The 17,743-nt window shown below is 50.8% G+C and overlaps 2 protein-coding genes across 3 annotated transcripts in view; both read left to right on the top strand.

Annotated features, from left to right (window-relative positions):
• The window catches only part of PHF12 (PHD finger protein 12), a 47,136-nt gene extending 37,580 nt beyond the window's left edge, over positions 1–9,556 (top strand). Inside the window, exons 10-15 of one of the 2 annotated variants that reach the window (XM_067565911.1) lie at positions 1,571–1,699; positions 3,119–3,262; positions 5,668–5,766; positions 6,498–6,580; positions 6,948–7,086; positions 7,788–9,556. In XM_067565911.1, the coding sequence (XP_067422012.1) occupies positions 1,571–1,699; positions 3,119–3,262; positions 5,668–5,766; positions 6,498–6,580; positions 6,948–7,086; positions 7,788–8,122 (929 nt within the window). In that variant the 3' untranslated portion in view covers positions 8,123–9,556. The remainder of the gene's footprint in view (positions 1–1,570; positions 1,700–3,118; positions 3,263–5,667; positions 5,767–6,497; positions 6,581–6,947; positions 7,087–7,787) is intronic. The other variant, XM_067565912.1, reaches the window with a different exon arrangement.
• A 2,329-nt stretch (positions 9,557–11,885) lies between these two features.
• On the top strand, positions 11,886–17,716 carry DHRS13 (dehydrogenase/reductase 13). Its single transcript, XM_067565913.1, has 5 exons — positions 11,886–12,181; positions 12,894–13,012; positions 13,822–13,945; positions 15,388–15,699; positions 16,508–17,716. Exons 1-5 carry the CDS (start codon positions 12,055–12,057, stop codon positions 16,768–16,770), a joined length of 945 nt encoding a protein of 314 aa, XP_067422014.1. The 5' UTR covers positions 11,886–12,054; the 3' UTR covers positions 16,771–17,716.
• Positions 17,717–17,743: the final 27 nt, after the last annotated feature.

Raw genomic sequence — 17,743 nt, forward strand, 5'->3', positions numbered from 1 at the left:
CACCAGTGGCCGAGGCCTCTGTAACAGAAGGGAAGTGATTGAGAGAGACCTAGATAAGCTTGGTTTGTTAAAGCGCTTTCAGTGCACTTAAAAATAAATGAATTGTTTTTTGGAGCTAGTGAGCATCCAAACAGTTAGCACATACAGTGGAGAGAGAGAGCGCGCGCTTAGCTGGCTTGAGTATTATCTTAAAAATCCGTGGGGTGAGTGACTGACAGGATTTGTCTCTGAAGCAGCATTTAAACATTAGTGCAAAATCCATGCTTATGGCTGTTGACCATCTCAGCCGCACTGGTGCACAAACAAGAAAGCAAACACACAGCTGCTGGCTTGGCTGGTGCTCCAGTTGGAAACCCAGGGATGGGGTGGGAGGGGAATTTACCAAGTGGAAAAGGGACCATATTGATATGGAGAAACATGATGTTCAGGTTTCTAGGAGTATGGAAAACCATGGATAATCCTGACAACTCTTCTTAAAGGGATGCCGTCAGGTCAGCTTAGGCCCAAAATGTAGGTTTTTATAAAATGCAAACCAAAACCCCACTCAGCTATCAATAGAACTTCTGTTAAAAATAAATAAATAAATAAACATTCTATGACAGGTTTAGGTGGAATCTAGCCTTCCCCTCCTGTATTTGCTATTCAGCTAAAGCTGCATTGTGCTAGAGAACAAGTAAAACAGCCTCAGCTAAAGAGAAACTGACATTAGAAGTGACAAATCAATTCGATTTTAATTCTTTGGTCTAGGAACAGAAGGTTATGGTAATATAGGTAAGAAAAAAGTAATGTCCCTTTTAAACTCAGTATTTCTCATCTAAATCCAAATGGATTATCAGGGACGGGGGGGGGTGTATATTGGGGGGCATGATTTCCTTCACTGCTACATAGCTCTGAACTAGACATTTTACAAAGGTAGGAATGCAGGTTGTCAAGTCAAGTGTATGCGTTGTGCTTCTCTGTCACACTTTCCCTACCCAGGAAAGAGCTTTCAGACTTCCATAGTGCATGTGACACTTGTGTTGGTAGTGGCAGATCTCTAGAACAAGTTACAGAAACATTCATCTTGTTTCTGGTTAACAAACGTTTCTGATCTAAAATTCTGCAAATGTATAAAACCCAACACACACAAGCTGTTCATAAGACTTCCCCCCTCTGGGTCCAGTGAGATCTTAGTGGGATTTGGCCGACAGTTTACAGCTCTGCTCCACGGGTAGGGTCTGTGTCATGTGACTTCCCTTCAGGACATGATAGAGTTGTTGTAACTGCAGGGGTCCGTAGACACTGAACTCCACTCAGTTATGCCAGCTAAACCTGCTATGGCAAAGGTGTGGTGCTATGTGGAGCCTCTCAGGAGATGTGCATTACTGGTCGTGAGAGGAGTTACTCCTCCATTTTAATCCAGGCCTCTTTCAAAGCATGGCTACTAGCAAAATCAGCCATTTTGTGCCGTTTGTAAATGACAAGTGCCAGTTGAGGGCTGGGTTGCATGTCAGTAGCTCAGAGGTGACTGTGTCTTGACAATTCTCTCTCTCTCCTTCCTCCCCCCACCCCACTCCCCATCTCTCTGTAGATGGTAAGGTCAGTCCCAGCATCTTATCCATAGGAAGCTCTTTAACTGTCCCCACATCTTTCACTTCAAACTCTGCAGCTATGTTGGACCTCACCAGCTCCGTGAAAGCATTAATGGATGGCAATGCCGGTGAGTATTTTTTTTATTCTTTATAACGGTCTCTGCCTAACCAGAATTGCTGTGTGTGCAGCAGTGAGGGAAACGGTCCTTTCCGTAAAACATTCAGTATGCTTCTAAAGGGGAGCGTCGCCTGGGTAAAGCAGGTCTGTGGTGTATATGTGTAATACGGGGGGAGGGTGTGGTGAAAAAGGACGTGGCCCATCCATCCCTCTCAAACTCGGGAGTCTCATTTGTTCCACGTCGGAGTCTCACTGTGAAAGTTTTTGGGGGGCGTCTGTCCAGAAGGTTGGTGTCCAGACCTGTTGCTGGGTGGAATTCATGTGCTGGAGACCCCCCGCTCCGCCATGTCATGATGTTAGCTGTGATCCAAGGACACTTCCCTCACCTTTTCTGAGGCCAGTGACTGCGTATTCTGTGTAGGCTCACCGGTCGCTTAGGCTGCAGTATTATTGTGGGTTTGCCTTCCGTTACATCTTTCTACATCTACATTGTTTCTGCTTTTGTCCCAGGGACTGGTACATCTTCCCCTCTTTGTTACTGGGATAGCAGGAATCCTGAATCTCATCAGTGTGACTTACTGAGAATGGAGAGGACTGCTGTACCGTTCTCAGCTTCATTATCACTCTGTTACCTGTCACCCGACTCGATAGCTGGAAAATAAACTTCTTTGCACTTCCACTTTGACCTTCTTCCCTTTGGCTAATGCCTGGCTGCTTGTCCTGGCCCCCTGTGTTTGCAGCGGGACTTGCACAAGCCACCATGGTTCTGCTCCCTTTACTCCCTGTTTTACCAGTGACATTGAGAGGTCTTGCGAGAGAGCAGGCTAACTAACTTGTCGTGATCAGAATGCAGATCTTTGCGGGGCCTGATTACCTGTCCTCCTTGTTTGCAGTTATCAGCGGTAGTGATCTGTTTTGAGATTGCCTGTATGACCCCTCCTTTAACTTGCCATGCTAGACTCAGACCCTGAAAATGAAGCTGTGCCTGCTCCTAAGGAGTTGTCGTTGTCTTGGGGACCGATCTATTCCTGCTTTTTTCCACCTGGGTTATACATTTCAGAGTCCCCACAAGAAGCTCACCTCATGCCTGCTGCCCCGGAGAGCCTGAAATACATACGGCCTTTCTATGTCTCTGCCCACCTGTAGAGGCTTCAGCTTTTTCCTACCCAAAAAAAAGCAAATATCCGTTTGCTGTTCTCCACGATTACAAGTCTTGCTGTCCATACATGCTGCTAGGAAAGAGAATGTATTTAGAAAATAAGAGAGCACCCTGCACTGCAGACTCTTGAGGCTGCAGAGTTTTTCCTGACAGAGCTACTTCTTACAGAAGCAAATGGCAAAATTTAGGAGCTGGACCGTTAAGCCCACTGCAGTTCAAATGACACCCTCTCCACGAATAACTTACTAATTGCTTTTTATTTATTAACAGAGATTGAGATAAATATGCTGGATGAGAAGCTAATCAAGTTTCTGGCCTTGCAGAGAATACAGCAGCTCTTTCCTTCCAAAGTTCAGTCTATAGCAAGCAGTGTCAATTCCCATCAGTCGTCTCCTTTGTCAAATCACATTGAAGGTAAGAGCAGCCCTAGAATAGTCTCTTTTCACTGAGCTATGTTTTTTATCAGCATTACCATGCCATTAAATGTCATCCAGGGAGATTCTCTCTTCTGGTATTTGGGAGACACTCCATTTCATCTCCTTCCTTCCTCTCCAGATACTCTTCAATCAGAAATGTCCCTCCACTTCCCCTAGTTGAGTCACAAGAACTCTCCACCAGGGATGTTCCGTTTCCTGTAATTGTGCTATTAAGCCAAGTTGCACCATCCTGATCTAGCAAGGAAGGGAAAGACCCAGCTATCTTTTCTGGCATATTTGCAAGAGGCTCAGGGATTGGGAAGCAAATGAACAAGACTGTTTGAAATCCTGCTTCCTTCTTTTTGGAGATGGAGAAAACTGGTTTGTGGGCTTGAAAAATAAATCTAAACGTGAGCTGGAAAAGCTGGGGCATAGAGTGAGGGTGTTGCATTTAAAAATCCATGGATCTCTTCATTCCAAATTGGTAACCATCTCTGCAGAGTTAAAATTGCAAATATTTTCTAAAACTAAATAGTTGGAAACAATTTCCTCCTTTGCTTACAAAACCTGCCAGGGCCTGAGTTCAGGGGTTTCCCTTGCTATAGTCAATAGTATCACTCATCCTTAGAGCTGCGTCAGGTATGCATCTTCCTGTTCAACTGTTGGGCTTATCAACTGTTAGGTAGAAGTCTAGATTTCCTGAACCATATCAGTTTATCTTCAAGAGCTAACGAGATGTCCTGTGGGAGCTGTGTCTTGCTCTCCGTTGGTCTAGGCCTAAGGGTGGGTACCCGTAGGGACAGAGAGGATATCTGTGGTAGTGCACTATTGGCTGTATCACAAACTTGATTTATCCTTGTCTCTGCTCACCTGATCATTTCAGGTGATGGCCTTGCAGCACAGATTCTGAATGTTTTTCAGTAACTGAGTCTTCATTCGAACACTGTTGCAGCTGAAAGCAGCTGTGGGACTCCGTACAGGGCCAGGATGGGCTAGCACTGGGATTAAATGATGTGGTCATCAGACACGTGTAGAACTGACTTTCAGATCATTGGCACTGACTTTCCTAGGGGAGATGCATGTCTGCGTTCCCTGCCTGCTCTGTCTTTTTGACCCATCAAACTTCAGATACCTCCAGCCTCCCCATGCTAATTTTGACTTTTATTTTGCATTGTTGATGGGACACTCAAGACACAACTTCTGAGACAAGCCCTGCTGGCTGAGCTGTATTAAGTAGGCCCCTTGTAACTGTCGTGCAGGGCAGACAAATGTAAAAATGATGTGCTGGGAACAGTGATTTAGCTTTCTACTCCACCGCACTTCTCTTGCATATTTCATACTGAAGGCTCCATGTAATCTGTGGATGTTGTTCTTGACATCCGTGATTAATTCCATAAACTAAGATTTTAAGATTTTTCTGTTTTGTTTTGGTTTGGTTTTTTTACAGCTCTGTACACAGTTTGTAATCTTTGTCAGTTTTGCATCTTTTCTTGATGTGAAATTTTGGGAGGTTTTTTGTTTTGTTTTTTGGCATGGACAAAAAGAGGACTTTAAGTCCAGGGTCCTGAGCTATTCAAACCCAGACCAGGTTGCCATTTGACAGCTATTTGAGTGACCCTTATGTGAAACACGATGGTGGTCTGCCGGGTGCCAGGTGCAGACATTCAGATGCGATGGGGATGTGTGATGTGTCCACATAACAGTTGGTTCTTTGTTGGCAGCCTGCGTAGTGGAAGGGTCAAGGATTGAATGTGCTCTGGAGACTGAACTAAGATTAAACTAGTTGAAGAGAATATTCTCTCCACCCACCCCCTCACCACCACCTTCCAGTTCTAGGAATTTTAAATTAATCCCTGAAAAAACTTGCACTGTGTCTGCCTGTGCTTTTCTCAGGGTTTAACCAGCAGCTTTGTCTTCAGGGCTGTCAACTTGGCAGCTTTCACCAGCACCAAATTGAATTTAAAGGGGGCACCATCTTAAATCACACTTCTTCTGAATTGTTGATGAACAATTTCTTTAACACTTCATGTTCCTAGAACTGGAAGAGGTGAGAGAGAGGAAATAGTCTCTCCTCAGTGTGTTTTCTTTGTTGGTGCTCAGTGTGATTTTCCCCTGTATAGTTACATGACTTGTGTGGGTCTTTCACATAGCAGTGGGGGAGAAAAAAATCCTAAAAAGTAGGAAATATGACTGTAAAACCACAACAATTGGCAGAGGGACTCTTGGTCCGGGTAAGAGCTGAAATACTTCCCATTCTGTCCAGATTTCAAGTTGATAATTTCCTTTTAAATATTATGCATGAGCCCCAGACAGTGCAGTGGGGGAAATACTTAAATCTGGAAACTGTATACCTCCTATAGGTCACAAATTCAGTAGTACTCAGGTCTCATTTTTGTCTTGCAGTGCAGAGAAAGGAAGTGCAAGCCCGGGCAGTGTTCTATCCGCTAATGGGCATAGGAAGTGCAGTTAACATGTGCTACAGAACCCTCTACATTGGGACAGGTAAGTGGCTTCTCCTCGCTGGGGGCTTGCAGAATCACCATGGAAAAATAACTTTCCATTTGTTTTTCCAGCTTTTATTTTGTTTTCACATAGACAGTTGAAGCCCTAATGCACTCAAGTGACTTCGGGAGAAGTGAATGAATGCAGCTCTTGGGAGAATGCCATGTTTGGGGCCAGTCATTTTATCCTGGGATTCTGGAATTATGTTTCTCTTGCATATTACCAGGCAACATGTGCAAGAAAGTTCATGTAGATGGCAGGTCACCCTGTCTGACTAGCAGGTTATGTGCCTTTAGCCCAGATTTGGTAGCCATTGTTTTAAGATGGGAGTATGAGCTCTTGATGCCAAACAGTCTAGGAGAGTTGTCATTGAAAGGTCACAGCTTTCCTAGGCTCCCAGCGTTGGTTTCAAAGCGGTAACTGCTAAGAAGAAAGGTTAATGACAACTCCTGCCTGTGCCTGGAGTCCCCTGGCATGCTGCAAGGGTACAGTAATGCTGATATGTTTTTCCATTCTCCTACATAACCTTACAGCCAGACCCGACCCCCAAGGAAATGTGTTCAGTGGCTTATCTCCGCACTGTTCCCCAAGCCTTGGGAGTAGATACTAACACCACAAGCCGCCTGTCGTTCTGCTAACTGAGGTTTCATTCTCTCGCTCTCTGCTGCCTGTGCCAGCTTTTCTGAATTCAGTGGAACTGAGTCTGTATTTTGTCTTCCCGCCCTTTGCAGGAGCTGACATGGATGTGTGCCTTACAAGCTATGGTCACTGTAACTATGTGTCTGGCAAACACGCCTGCATATTCTATGATGAGGTGAGTGCCGCGGCCTCTGTTTTGCAGTTGACTCAAAGCTAGAGATGAAAGCCACAGGGTGTCGGTGTGTTGCTCCTTTGTGGGCAGAAGAACTCTCAGCTGTGGGAGCCTTCATTTGCTTGCTCTGCGCTCTATGCCGGGGCAGCACGCAGAGCCTTCTGGGTAGCACGCATGCAGCCAGATGAATAAAGTCTGTCTTGCAGCCACTGCCTGGAACAGCGTGTGTAGCTGGATAGGTCTCTGGCTGACCAGTACGTTGACTGTACTGCGCTCCCGCTCTGTCATGCTCCCACGGCGTGCTCTCTGGGCTTTCTAACCAGCTCACAGCGTTGCCTGAGTTACATGTGAAGTTCCTCTTCTTTCCTAGAACACAAAACATTATGAGCTGTTGAACTACAGTGAGCACGGGACGACTGTGGACAACGTTCTGTATTCCTGTGACTTCTCCGAGAAGAGCACGCCCGTTCCGCCCAGCAGTATTGTTGCCAAAGTGCAGAGTGTGATCAGTAAGTGATGGCAGGACTTGTTCTCCAACGGGAGAGGCTGCCCAGCCCCTCGTGTGCTCAGGGGACGTGCTGCCAGAGGAGCCAGGAGTGGGGGGAACGGAAACTCCAGCTCGGGCTGCGTGCTGAGTGCACCGCTTACAGAAGGAAAGGAGCTCCGCAAAGCCCAGACTTGCCCATCGGCTACACCAGTTTCAGTATTCCCCCTCCCCTCAGAGCCCGAGTTCTTGGGGCGGGGAGTGCTTCAAGCTGCAGAGCACTTTGCAAACACCTGCTGCCTCTCATTAGAGCTAATGTAGGCTTTGGGAACCTTTCCTGATACCTGTCCCTCCGGTTCTGAACGGCAGTCAGCTGTTCTCCATAGATTCGCTCCACCCCATGCCTCTGACTTGGAAGCAAATAGTCCTGTGGGGGGCTACGCAGCATCATAGTGCACCTCTTTAACCTCCCATTGTCTGCTTGCTTCACTCCTGCTCTCCACCTGACCTCGTGCACGTCCCACTGCTGGGCGTACGTACAACTCTGTGCCCTTCTCTGCACCCAGTGAGTGACCGACCGCACGCTGACGTCGCTGGTGATCATGTGACTGCAGCAGTCCAGGGCAGCACTCCGATTTGTACAGAAACAAGCTGCTGCCCTGGAGTGAGAGGCTCTCTGGATGGGACGTTGCCCCTGCTTGTGTCTCATTTGTTTTTCTTTTCCAGAATGCCACAAAAGCAGAAAACGGGATGAGGAGCCGCACGAAGAAGCAGCCGTGATGAATTCCCAGGCACAAGGGCAGCTCCGGAAACCCTGCAGCTGCAAAGCCAGCAGCTCTAGTTTAATCGGGGGCAGTGGGGCAGGGTGGGAAGGAACAGCCCTGCTCCACCACGGCAGTTACATCAAACTGGGCTGCCTGCAGTTTGTCTTCAGCATTACTGAGTTTGCGACCAAACAGCCCAGAGGGGACACTGCCTTAGCACAAGACGTGGCCTTGGAGGACAAGCTCTCTCTGAGACCCCACCAGGTGCCCGTGCTGCGGTCCAACTCCGTCCCCTAGGAGCTGAGGCAGAGCCTTGGGGAAAGAAAAGCCCTGTCCTTGGACTCTTGCAATGCAAAAATGTACAAACCAAGTTGGGATTTTCTACGTCGGCCCAGAAACTGTTCACACGCCGTTTGCATGAAATGAAGAACGTTTCACTTTTTTAATTATTTTCTTCTTTTTGCTCAAGTTTTAGGGGCATTTGCACATATATTTGTACTATACATTTCATTGTAAAAGGAAAGCTGCAGCAAGAGGAGGACGTGTCAGAGCGAGGAGGGGAAGGGTGGGCGCTGGCTGACTTGAGGACTCTCTCTGACAGATCGTTCCCGTGCAGTTGTAAAATAATCAAAAACTTGTTCTATTTTGTGCCAGTGACAATAGTTTTATATTAAAAGAGAAAAATACAGTTTTCATACAGCAAATCTATACAATATCATTGTTTTATTTAATGTAAAGAAGTGCTATCCTCCCCCCAGTTATTTTACCCGCCCCTTCCCTGCTATGGTTGCACTACAAGTAGCTACTGTGTATTATGGGCAATGAGAAATGAGTTCTTTTCCTGGTGTCCATCCTATTTTATTTCAAATAAGGAAAAGTATTGGACTCTGTGTAAATACATCCGTGACGGCATTTTTCAATGTGTTAAAGCTGTGTACAGTGCTACATGTGGTATGACGTTGCCTCAGACTGTCTCTTGTAGCAAAGCGTTTGTCGTAAACCTGTTTGTCTTTTTTGTTATAGGCCACCTCCCCGCCCTCCAGAGCAGCGAGTTGCGATGTACATAGTAATTGTTGTTTTAGACTTTACAGAAACTTTCCTGTATTCTGTATATAAAAAACAAAATAAGTCACATCCTGCTTTTGACTGTCTGTCCTGACTCTGTAAACACAAGCAAGGATCTTCTCCAGACCATCCAGGGGCAAAAACTCCGCATCTGTGAGGGTTTCAGGCTGTGCCCAAGGAAGAACCGCCCCTGCTCTGCCCCCGGCCTCTAGGACTGGGGGGGACTCGGGGGGGAACAAGGTTGCTTACAGGGGCAAGAGGCTTCTCTTTAAGAATGGAAGGTTTTGAATACAGGGTGTATCTGGTGGCCGCTGTGGCTCCCCCTTTGTACGTGAGCACATCAGTGCCATGCACTGGCCTGTGCATCCCCTCCCCCTCTGTACAGGGTATGTTCTTAGGGCACCATGCTGAGCAGCAGACTTGCTCTGTTGGCACTTAAGGTTTGTAGCTATTATGAGGGGGAAGCCGCTCCCATTCCGCAGCTTCCCCTGGACTCCTGGCTCTCCTGCCCTCGAGCCACGCCAGGCTGTATTTTTACTGTTTTATACTCGATGTTCGGATCTGGAAATACTAACTCGTTTTGTACAAAGACGCAAGGATTTGCGAACTGTTCCGATGGCATTAAGTCTGTATTAATAAACTCTCATACTACTATTGAAAAACAGAGCAAGAACCACCCTGGCACCCTTCTTTTCTTCCCCTCCCCCCTGCAGTTTGGGGCTCAGATATCTTCCCACCCTCTCCAGACAGGGAATGTTCCTGCTTGTACAGGTGCTGGTGCCTGGTGTGAAGGGAGCATTCTGCCCGCTTTTCCCTCCCCCGTGAGACGTGCCCTACCGCAGGTCTCGCCAGCACTGCAGCCAGGCTCCTGGGCCATGCATCACTCGTACCGCGGGGTTACACACGTGCTGCCCTGCCGAGGTCTGGGCCCGATTGGATTGGCTAATCACTAGCTGCGAGGAACACGCTCCCATTGAGTAAGTTCTGGTATTTGGCAGCAGCCTTTACTTCCTCTGGCCCTGGTTTCTGGTTAGTCCCTGGGGCGCAAAGTGTTCTAAAGCCTCGGGTACTGGGAGATGACTCCAGCCATAAGCTGGGGTAGGGCTGAGGACAAGGTAAATGCTAATGCTGTAACACGTTGTTCTTCTCTAGCACCTTCCAGCCACTGATCTTGGAGCTTGGCAAACGGGGACTTGCCCTGTAGCCGAGGAATATTCCCTGAGGGAGGTGGCCATATATGCCATGGGATGCACCCCTTCTACCCGTCCAAATACTCCTTGAAGCAGCGTTTGCTGGGCTCTGCCCCTCTTCCATTTAAAGTCATGGTGGGCTGGCCACAATTCCCTCCAGGGCCTGCCAACATGGTTCCTGGGATTGGCTCACACAGGTGTAGGGTAGGCCGATGTGTACCTCCTCTGGGCCACTGTTAGCCCAGCACGCAAGAAGCCGAAGGCAGCTGCTCTGTGGGCTCGCCCCCTCCCTGCTCACACTGTACAGTTGTGCAGTGGAGGTGTTTTCACTAGTCCAGTGTTTGCCAGGGACGTGGCCCTGCCCTTCCCTGGTTCAGTGTAATTCCATTCACAGCCAGCGGTGCCTGCACACACGGGAGACCTTCCACGTGAGTAGCTGTTGCTGCCACAGCTCTCCCCGCACTGAGCGGAGGGCCTGGTCTGCATGAGTGGGACTAGGAGGGGCGTTTGTCAGCGTGTCTGTTAGGAGAGGCGTGGGGACAATTTTGGGTTCTTGTATGTGGCGAATCCTGTCTGGGAAAAACCTGCTGGGCCCCCACACTTACCAATGCCACAGCAGCAGCCCCTGGGGCAGTCGGTGTCCTCCCAAACAAATGGGGGGGGCCTGCCTCTCAGCCCTATGTCCTGCTTCTGTGCCACAGCAAACCTCTCCGGTCTCCTTTCTGCTCCTCCCTGCCCCACCTGGAGTCTGGACCCAAATAATGGCTAAGGGGTCAGCGCTACAGCAGAGCCCTGGGCTCAGGCTGCACCCCAAACATGGGGGACTGGGGTTGCGTTAGCAGAGCTGTGGAGGTGGAGGGCGGACCCAGGACAGGAATAGTCGTGGGGCTGTAGGGCTGGACAGAGGCGCATTGACGGGGGTAGGCTGCAGAGGGGTCGCGCTGGGGGGAGGTGCACTTGCAGACCTGAGTGTATTCCCTTCACATTCACACCAGGACGGTCGCAGCACGTTCCAAGCAGCCGCTCCCACCTGACTTCCCACAGCTTCTTGGCAACAGCATCAACATGGGCATGGGATCTTGTACCCGGCCAATCAAAATGTTTTTATTTGTGTGTTTATACTATAACTATGTATCGATATCAAAAGTTGTAGCCATGTTGATCCCAGAATATTACAGAGACAAGGAGGGTGAAGATTATTTTTATTGGACCAGCTTCTATTGGTAAGAGACGCAGGCTTTTGAGCTGATGCAGAGCTCTGTGTCAGCTTCTCTCTCACCAACAGAAGTTGGTCCAATAAACGATATTGCCCCAGCTGCCTTCTCTCTCCTCTATCAACAGTCATTTAAACCAAAAAACGGAACATTTTTGTTTAGAAAATGCCAAAGCGGGGTGTTGTGCGAAGGCTGACACTTTGCCAACATTTGTTTTAAACGGGGAATGAATCGAAACCGAGGCTTTCCTGCAAGCCGTTTCGGTTTTGACAAATTGGCTTTCCTGGACAAAAAACCTTTGATCAGTCACTTCCTGACCATCTGTGGGTCCCTTTTCCACAGCGGCGTGTGTCGTGTAGGTCGCTGATCTGCAGGTGGCAGCCTTGCCTGACTGCAATACAGCTAGGCTCGCTTTTTAAAGCAAACAGAGGCCCAGCCACCGTGGGCCATGCCTGGCTCCCAGCCAGCTGAGAACATGCACAGCCTGGGTGAGGCCGTGCAGAGGTTTGGCCCCGGAGGTTTGCCATAGCTGTGCTGCGTGCAGAGAGGAACAGCCCAGGAGCGGTTTAATAAAACGAGGCCAAGCGCCCTTTGTCCTGGGCCTCCCCTGGCTGCACGCTCCCGGCTCAGCCCCAGCCCTGCTGCTTGGAAGGCGAATCTTGCAGCTGGAGCCGTCTCTGAATTGGCTTCAGGCCTGCAGCCAGCACGGAAGCAGCAGCAGCAGACGTGCTGGTCACCTGCTGGCAGTGCCAGGGCAGCCATGGCAATAGTCCTGCTCCTGCCTGGGCTGCTCCTGGGCCTCTACGCCCTCCTCTACTACAACTGTCTCCAAGGGGCCAAGTGTCAGAACCAGAGCAGCCTCCGAGGGAAGACCATCGTGATCACAGGTGAGCAGGAGCGGGGTTGGGTCCCCCACAGAGGACTGGGGGGCACTCCCTGGGCTCTGGTAGGTCACCTGTCTGATGTCTATTAAGGTGGGATATCCCCCTCCCCAGCTGGGGGGGGGGTGGGGTCACACAATGGCACTCTGATGCCAGGTCAGCCCAGTTTGTCTGGTTAGCTGAGCACGCACCAGCACCTGCATGGTCAGGGGGCCCGGTCCCACTGCTGCCTCCTTCCGGCGCCTCCCAGGGCAGAGGGCACAGGCCAGCCCGCCCAAGACTCCTGTGGGAGCCCAGCAGACTCGACCCAGCTGACCACGGCAGATCGGATTAGAGCGGGCCTCTGTTTAGTACAGTGGCCAGGCTAGATCCTGCAGATGGGTGTGCGGGCAGCCCCACAGGAGGGCTGTGCGGTAACCTGCCCTCCAGGGAAATTGCCTAACCTGAAAAAAGCTTAAAAAAGAGCTTAAAGAACAAGGCTCTGCAGGCAATTTCAGTGAGCGGAGGTTTGCACTCTGCTGTCCTTGGCTTTCTTCCCCTGGTTTGTGGTGCAGGCGGCTGTGTGCTGGCTGTGCCCACCTCTCCAGAGGTGGCTGCATTTCAGGCAGGCACTATGAATTGCTTTGGGATCCTTTGGGGGGTGTAATGGGGAGGTTACTAAACACAGCGCTGGGCTGCTCTTGGTCTCCTTGTGCCCAGCTCCGTTATGCTTTTCCAGGGGGAAACACTGGGATTGGGAAGATGACAGCCCTGGATCTGGCCCGGAGAAGAGCTCGCGTCATCCTGGCCTGTCGCAGCAGAGCCAAAGGAGAAGCGGCTGTCTATGACATCAGGCGGGTGCGGGCTCTGCGCGGGGTTGCAGTAAATGCAGTCAGCCTGAGATGAGCAGCCCCTGCCCAGTCACTGCTGTGTACGGCAGGCGTGCACCATACCTGCCAGTCCTGGGGCACCACTGAACTTTGAGAGTCCTCCACGGCTCAGGAGGGGGATAACCCTGGGGGGTGCAGAGGGCAGTGGTTCCGGAGCCATGGCAGATAAGCAAGAAAAGGGTTTCCTTGTTCCCATGAGAGGGACACCATTCGAGGGCTCTGCTAGTCCCTAGTGAGGCAGGGGGCACAGAAATGCTAGCAGCAGGGGGGGAGTGGAGCGCTGTGGAGAGGTACTTGCCTAGAAAAGATGCTGGCAAGGGCCACGTGACATTCCAGAGGCACGGCGGGTCCCGTTTCCAAATGCAGGGAGCTCAACAAGATGACAGTATCCCCTGGCTGGCTTCTCTGACTGGCCTTTGGATGCCCGAATTCCCTGGTCACCTACCCAGCTGTGGGGCCTTCCCCCATCCTGCTCAGGTATCTCAGTGCGGGTTGGCGGCACAGTGCAGCAGTAACCACTGCAAACCGCGCCTCCCACAAGCCCTGACAATAACCAGCAGCTGCTAGTGAGAAGCGATTTTCCCCCCACATATGCCTGGGGGCTGGGAGTTCTGAGGGGCAAGCAGCTCCCTCTTCTAGTTCCTGTTTGCAGTTTGCCCAGTGCCCTGAAGGTGGAAATAGGGCACCACCTTCCCCATGGCTGTCACTGAGCCAGAGCCCCACCACCTCTGTGCGTTGCAGTGGCCGGCACTGAGTGCTCTCCGTCTCTTTCTCCAGGAGAGCGGGAACAATGAGGTTCTCTTCATGAGTCTGGACCTGGCCAGCCTGGACTCAGTGCGAGCATTTGCAGAGACTTTCCTGAAATCGGAGCCTCGCCTCGACATCCTGATCAACAACGCAGGTGAGTCGCGGCACCGAGTCTGCTGCCAAGCTCTGGCTGGGGCAGAGAGCGGCAGGTCCGGCCCTGAGCACATAAGAATGGCCAGAGTGGGTCAGACCAATGGTTCATCTAGCCCAGTGTCCTGTCTTCTGACAGCAGCCAATGGCAAGTGCTTCCGAGGGAATGAACAGAACAGGTCATCATCAAGTGATGCCCATTCCCAGCTTCTGGCAAACAGAGGCTGAGGATGCTTCAGTATGGTTCTGCATCCCTGCCCATCGTGGCTACTAGCCATTGATGGACCTATCCTCCAGGAACTTCTCTGGGTTATTTTTTTAACCCTGTTATTGTCTTGGCCTTCACAACATCCTGTGGCAAGGAGTTCCACAGATTGACTACTTTGTGTGAAGAAATACTTCCTTTTGTTCCTTTTAAACCTGCTGCCTATTAATTTCATTTGGTGACACCCTAGTTCTTGTCTTATGAGAAGGAGTAAATAACTCGTCCTTATTTACTTTCTCCACACCAGTCATGATTTTATAGACCCCTATCATATCCCCTTTAGTCTTCTCTTTTCCAAGTTGAAAAGTCCCAGTCTTATTTATCTCTCCTCATACAGAAGCTGTTCCATTTTTGTTGCCCTTTTCTGTACCTTTTCCAATACATCTGTTTTGAGATGGAGCGACCAGATCTGCACGCAGTATTCAAGATGTGGGCGTAGCATGCATTTATAAAGAAGCAATATGTTTTCTGTCTTATTATCTATCCCTTTCTTAATGATTCCCAACAGTCTGTTAGCTTTTTTGACTGTCACTGCACACTGAGTGGATGTTTTCAGAGAACTATCCACAATAACTCCAAGATCTTTCTTGAGTGGTAACAGCTAATTTAGACCCCATCATTTTATAAGTATAGTTGGGATGATGTTTTCCAATGTGCATTACTTTGCATTTATCAACACTGAATTTCATCTGCCATTTTATTGCCCAGTCACCCAGTATTGTGAGATCCCTTTTTAACTTTTCGCAGTCTGCTTTGGACTTAACTGTCTTGAGTAGTTTTGTATCATCTGCAAATTTTGCCATCTCAGAGTTTACCCCCTAATATGTTGAACAGAACTGGCCCCAGTACAGACCCCTGGAGGACACTAGTATATACCTTTCTTTATTCTGAAAGCTGACCTTTTATTTATTTACCTTTGCTTCCTGTCTTTTAACCAGTTACTGATCCAGGAGAGGACCTTCCCGCCCATCCCATCACCGCTTACTTTACTTAAGAACTTTAAGCAAGGCTGTGCTGAGGGGATTCTCCAGGAGATATCTGGATGCTGCTGTGGTGATGATGGCTCTCTGAGGCACAGAATAACACAATATAGGCTGCTTTTGGCTTGCAGGCCCCATGAGGTGGAGAAAGTTCTGGGCCAGAGATCACTATTGTATACTGAAGCTTATTTTTCTCTACAGGTGTTGGAGCAGGTGGCAGGAGGAAGGATGGCTTTAACCTGGTGTTTCAAGTCAACCACGTTGGTCACTTCCTTCTGACCCACCTCCTCTTAGACCGGCTGAAACTCAGTGCACCGAGCCGTGTGGTGATTGTGGCCTCCAGCGCACATCAGGCAGGGAAGATAGACTTTGAGAACCTCCACAAGCCAGTGGAAGGGATGTTGCAGAACTTCCAGGCTTACTGCAATAGCAAACTGGCCAACATCTTGCATGCCCGAGAGCTGGCCAACAGACTGGAGGGAACCAATGTAACCTGCTATGCTGTTCATCCAGGTGGGTGTGGGTCCAGGGTTTCTCTAGGAATGTGGCTTCTAATCTCACCCAAGATGCTGGTATCTATAGACCAGAGTCTAAAATCCCAGCCTCACTACTCAAGAACTAGAAGTTCAGTCCCACCGTGTCTGAGACTTTCCTCAGGACATCCAGACTATCGTTCTTAGTAGACAATCTCTGCATTTGGGTTGATGTCAGATCTCCCCGAAGGGAATACTTCAGTCCCCAGAGTCCTGAGGCTCTTCCCTCTCACTCTGAGCCTCCCACATAGCCCAGGAGGACTGGGCAGCAGTCCTAATAAGAGACAGCTTTCTAATGAAGCGAAGTTTCTCTTTGCCCCCAGGCTGAGATCCCTAATTCTGCATCTTGCCCTGCTGCAATGAAATTCTGTCTTTCCCATCTCTCCAGCACTGGTAGGAATTTGGGTGGGAAGGGGACCAGAAAATGGGGGTTGGATCCTGACCATGCAGAAACTGATATTTGGATGAAGCAGGAGGTCCAGCTTAGAAGCTATTCAACCCCCTACTTTGCAAGTCAGTGTCTTTGAACTGTGCCTGTGCTTTAACCCTCTTTGTAGTCAAGTTCCTGCCAGACGAGCGCTAAGAGGATCTGAATGGTTCTCAGTGAAACATACTACGAACCAAACCCCGTGTGCCTGCCTGGGCCTTGCATGGTTTTTGCCTTTTCTCTATTCATCTTCACTGGCAGCATTGCTCTTTGTCTCCTGAGTCAGACACCCTCCCTCCCATGAGGGATGTTTCCTGGACATTCCAGCCTAACCACAGTTACTGCTTTATTCTGCTTCCAGGGTTTGTTAACTCTGAACTATTCCGCTACATTCCCAGCTGGTTGAGGCCACTCTTTGTTCCCATCTCCTGGCTCTTCTTCCGAGATCCCACTGATGGAGCCCAGACCTCTATCTACTGCGCCACACAGGAGGGGATTGAGATGTTCAGCGGCCGGTACTTTGTGGACTGCCGAGTACGAGATCCCTGGCCCCAGGCCCATGACGATGCTGTTGCCCAGAAACTGTGGGAAGTCAGTGAGAGGATGGTGGGTTTAGCTACTTAGAACTGCGCTGCCCTGACCCTGCCAGCTGCGTGGAGAACACAGACTGAACCAGCACTGGCTGCTGCGGGAGTCAGTGCTACGGTGCAGCAGGAAACTGAGAGCGCCTCCGGTTGGCAATAGGGCAGCAGAGCCGAGAGCGAGGCCTGAGCCAGCAGAAGCTACATCATGGAGCAGCACACGGCCGCTGTGCGATGCCAGCAGCACCGACTGTCACCACTTCCTTTGCATAACGAGCTGCCCCATCTTTTAAAAGCAGGATTTTCTGTAGGCTCCATCGAACGCAGGCGATGGTGAGAGCTGGGCCTCGCACGCTGACGCCGGGCCTGGTCCTGCTCCGTGCCGGCGCGTTGAGGGGGGGTCGGCGGGTGCTGTCCCCTGGCTACTCTCGCCTCTCACCGCTGCCCGGGGCCGTGCCCGCCCGCGCTCCGTGTGCTGTGCCTGTGCTAACACACAATAAAACGCCCTGTGTGAACGGGGCCATGAACACACCGCCTGAGCAGGGCTCGCTTTGTCACCGCGCCCGCAGCCCGGCCTGGCGCCCCGCCCCGCCCCGGGGTTTCTTGCCGCGGCGGTACCGGCCCGGGCTCGGGCCTGCCTAGCGCAGCGGCCCGGCGGGTGTTTCTGCGAGCCGCAGGCAGGGCCCGCGCCGGGGCTGTGCGGGGCCAGGCCAGGCCAGGGCAGGGCAGGCGGCTGGTAACACGCGGCGCCTCCGCGGCCTGCCTGCGCGGGGCCCTGCCGCTGGGGCGGGACGGCGGCGGGGAGCCGGCACGGTGCGTCAGGGGAAGGCGGCCTGGGCCAGGAACCGCGGCCTGTGTGTAAAGCGGAGCGACTGAGCCGGATTGACAGCCCATGTAGACACGTCCGACGCCCGCCCGCGGGCAGCGGCTCCCAGAGCGGGGCCCTGACAGGAACGGGCCGCCCCTCCCCCACGCCAACCCGCCCGGGACCCCCGCCCCAGCGCCCCTCCCCCACC

The sequence above is a fragment of the Emydura macquarii genome, unplaced genomic scaffold (genome assembly GCF_026122565.2).
Source record: "Emydura macquarii macquarii isolate MOO-44397 ecotype Brisbane River unplaced genomic scaffold, CSIRO-AGI_Emac_v2 contig_2699, whole genome shotgun sequence".
Lineage (NCBI taxonomy): Eukaryota > Metazoa > Chordata > Testudines > Chelidae > Emydura > Emydura macquarii.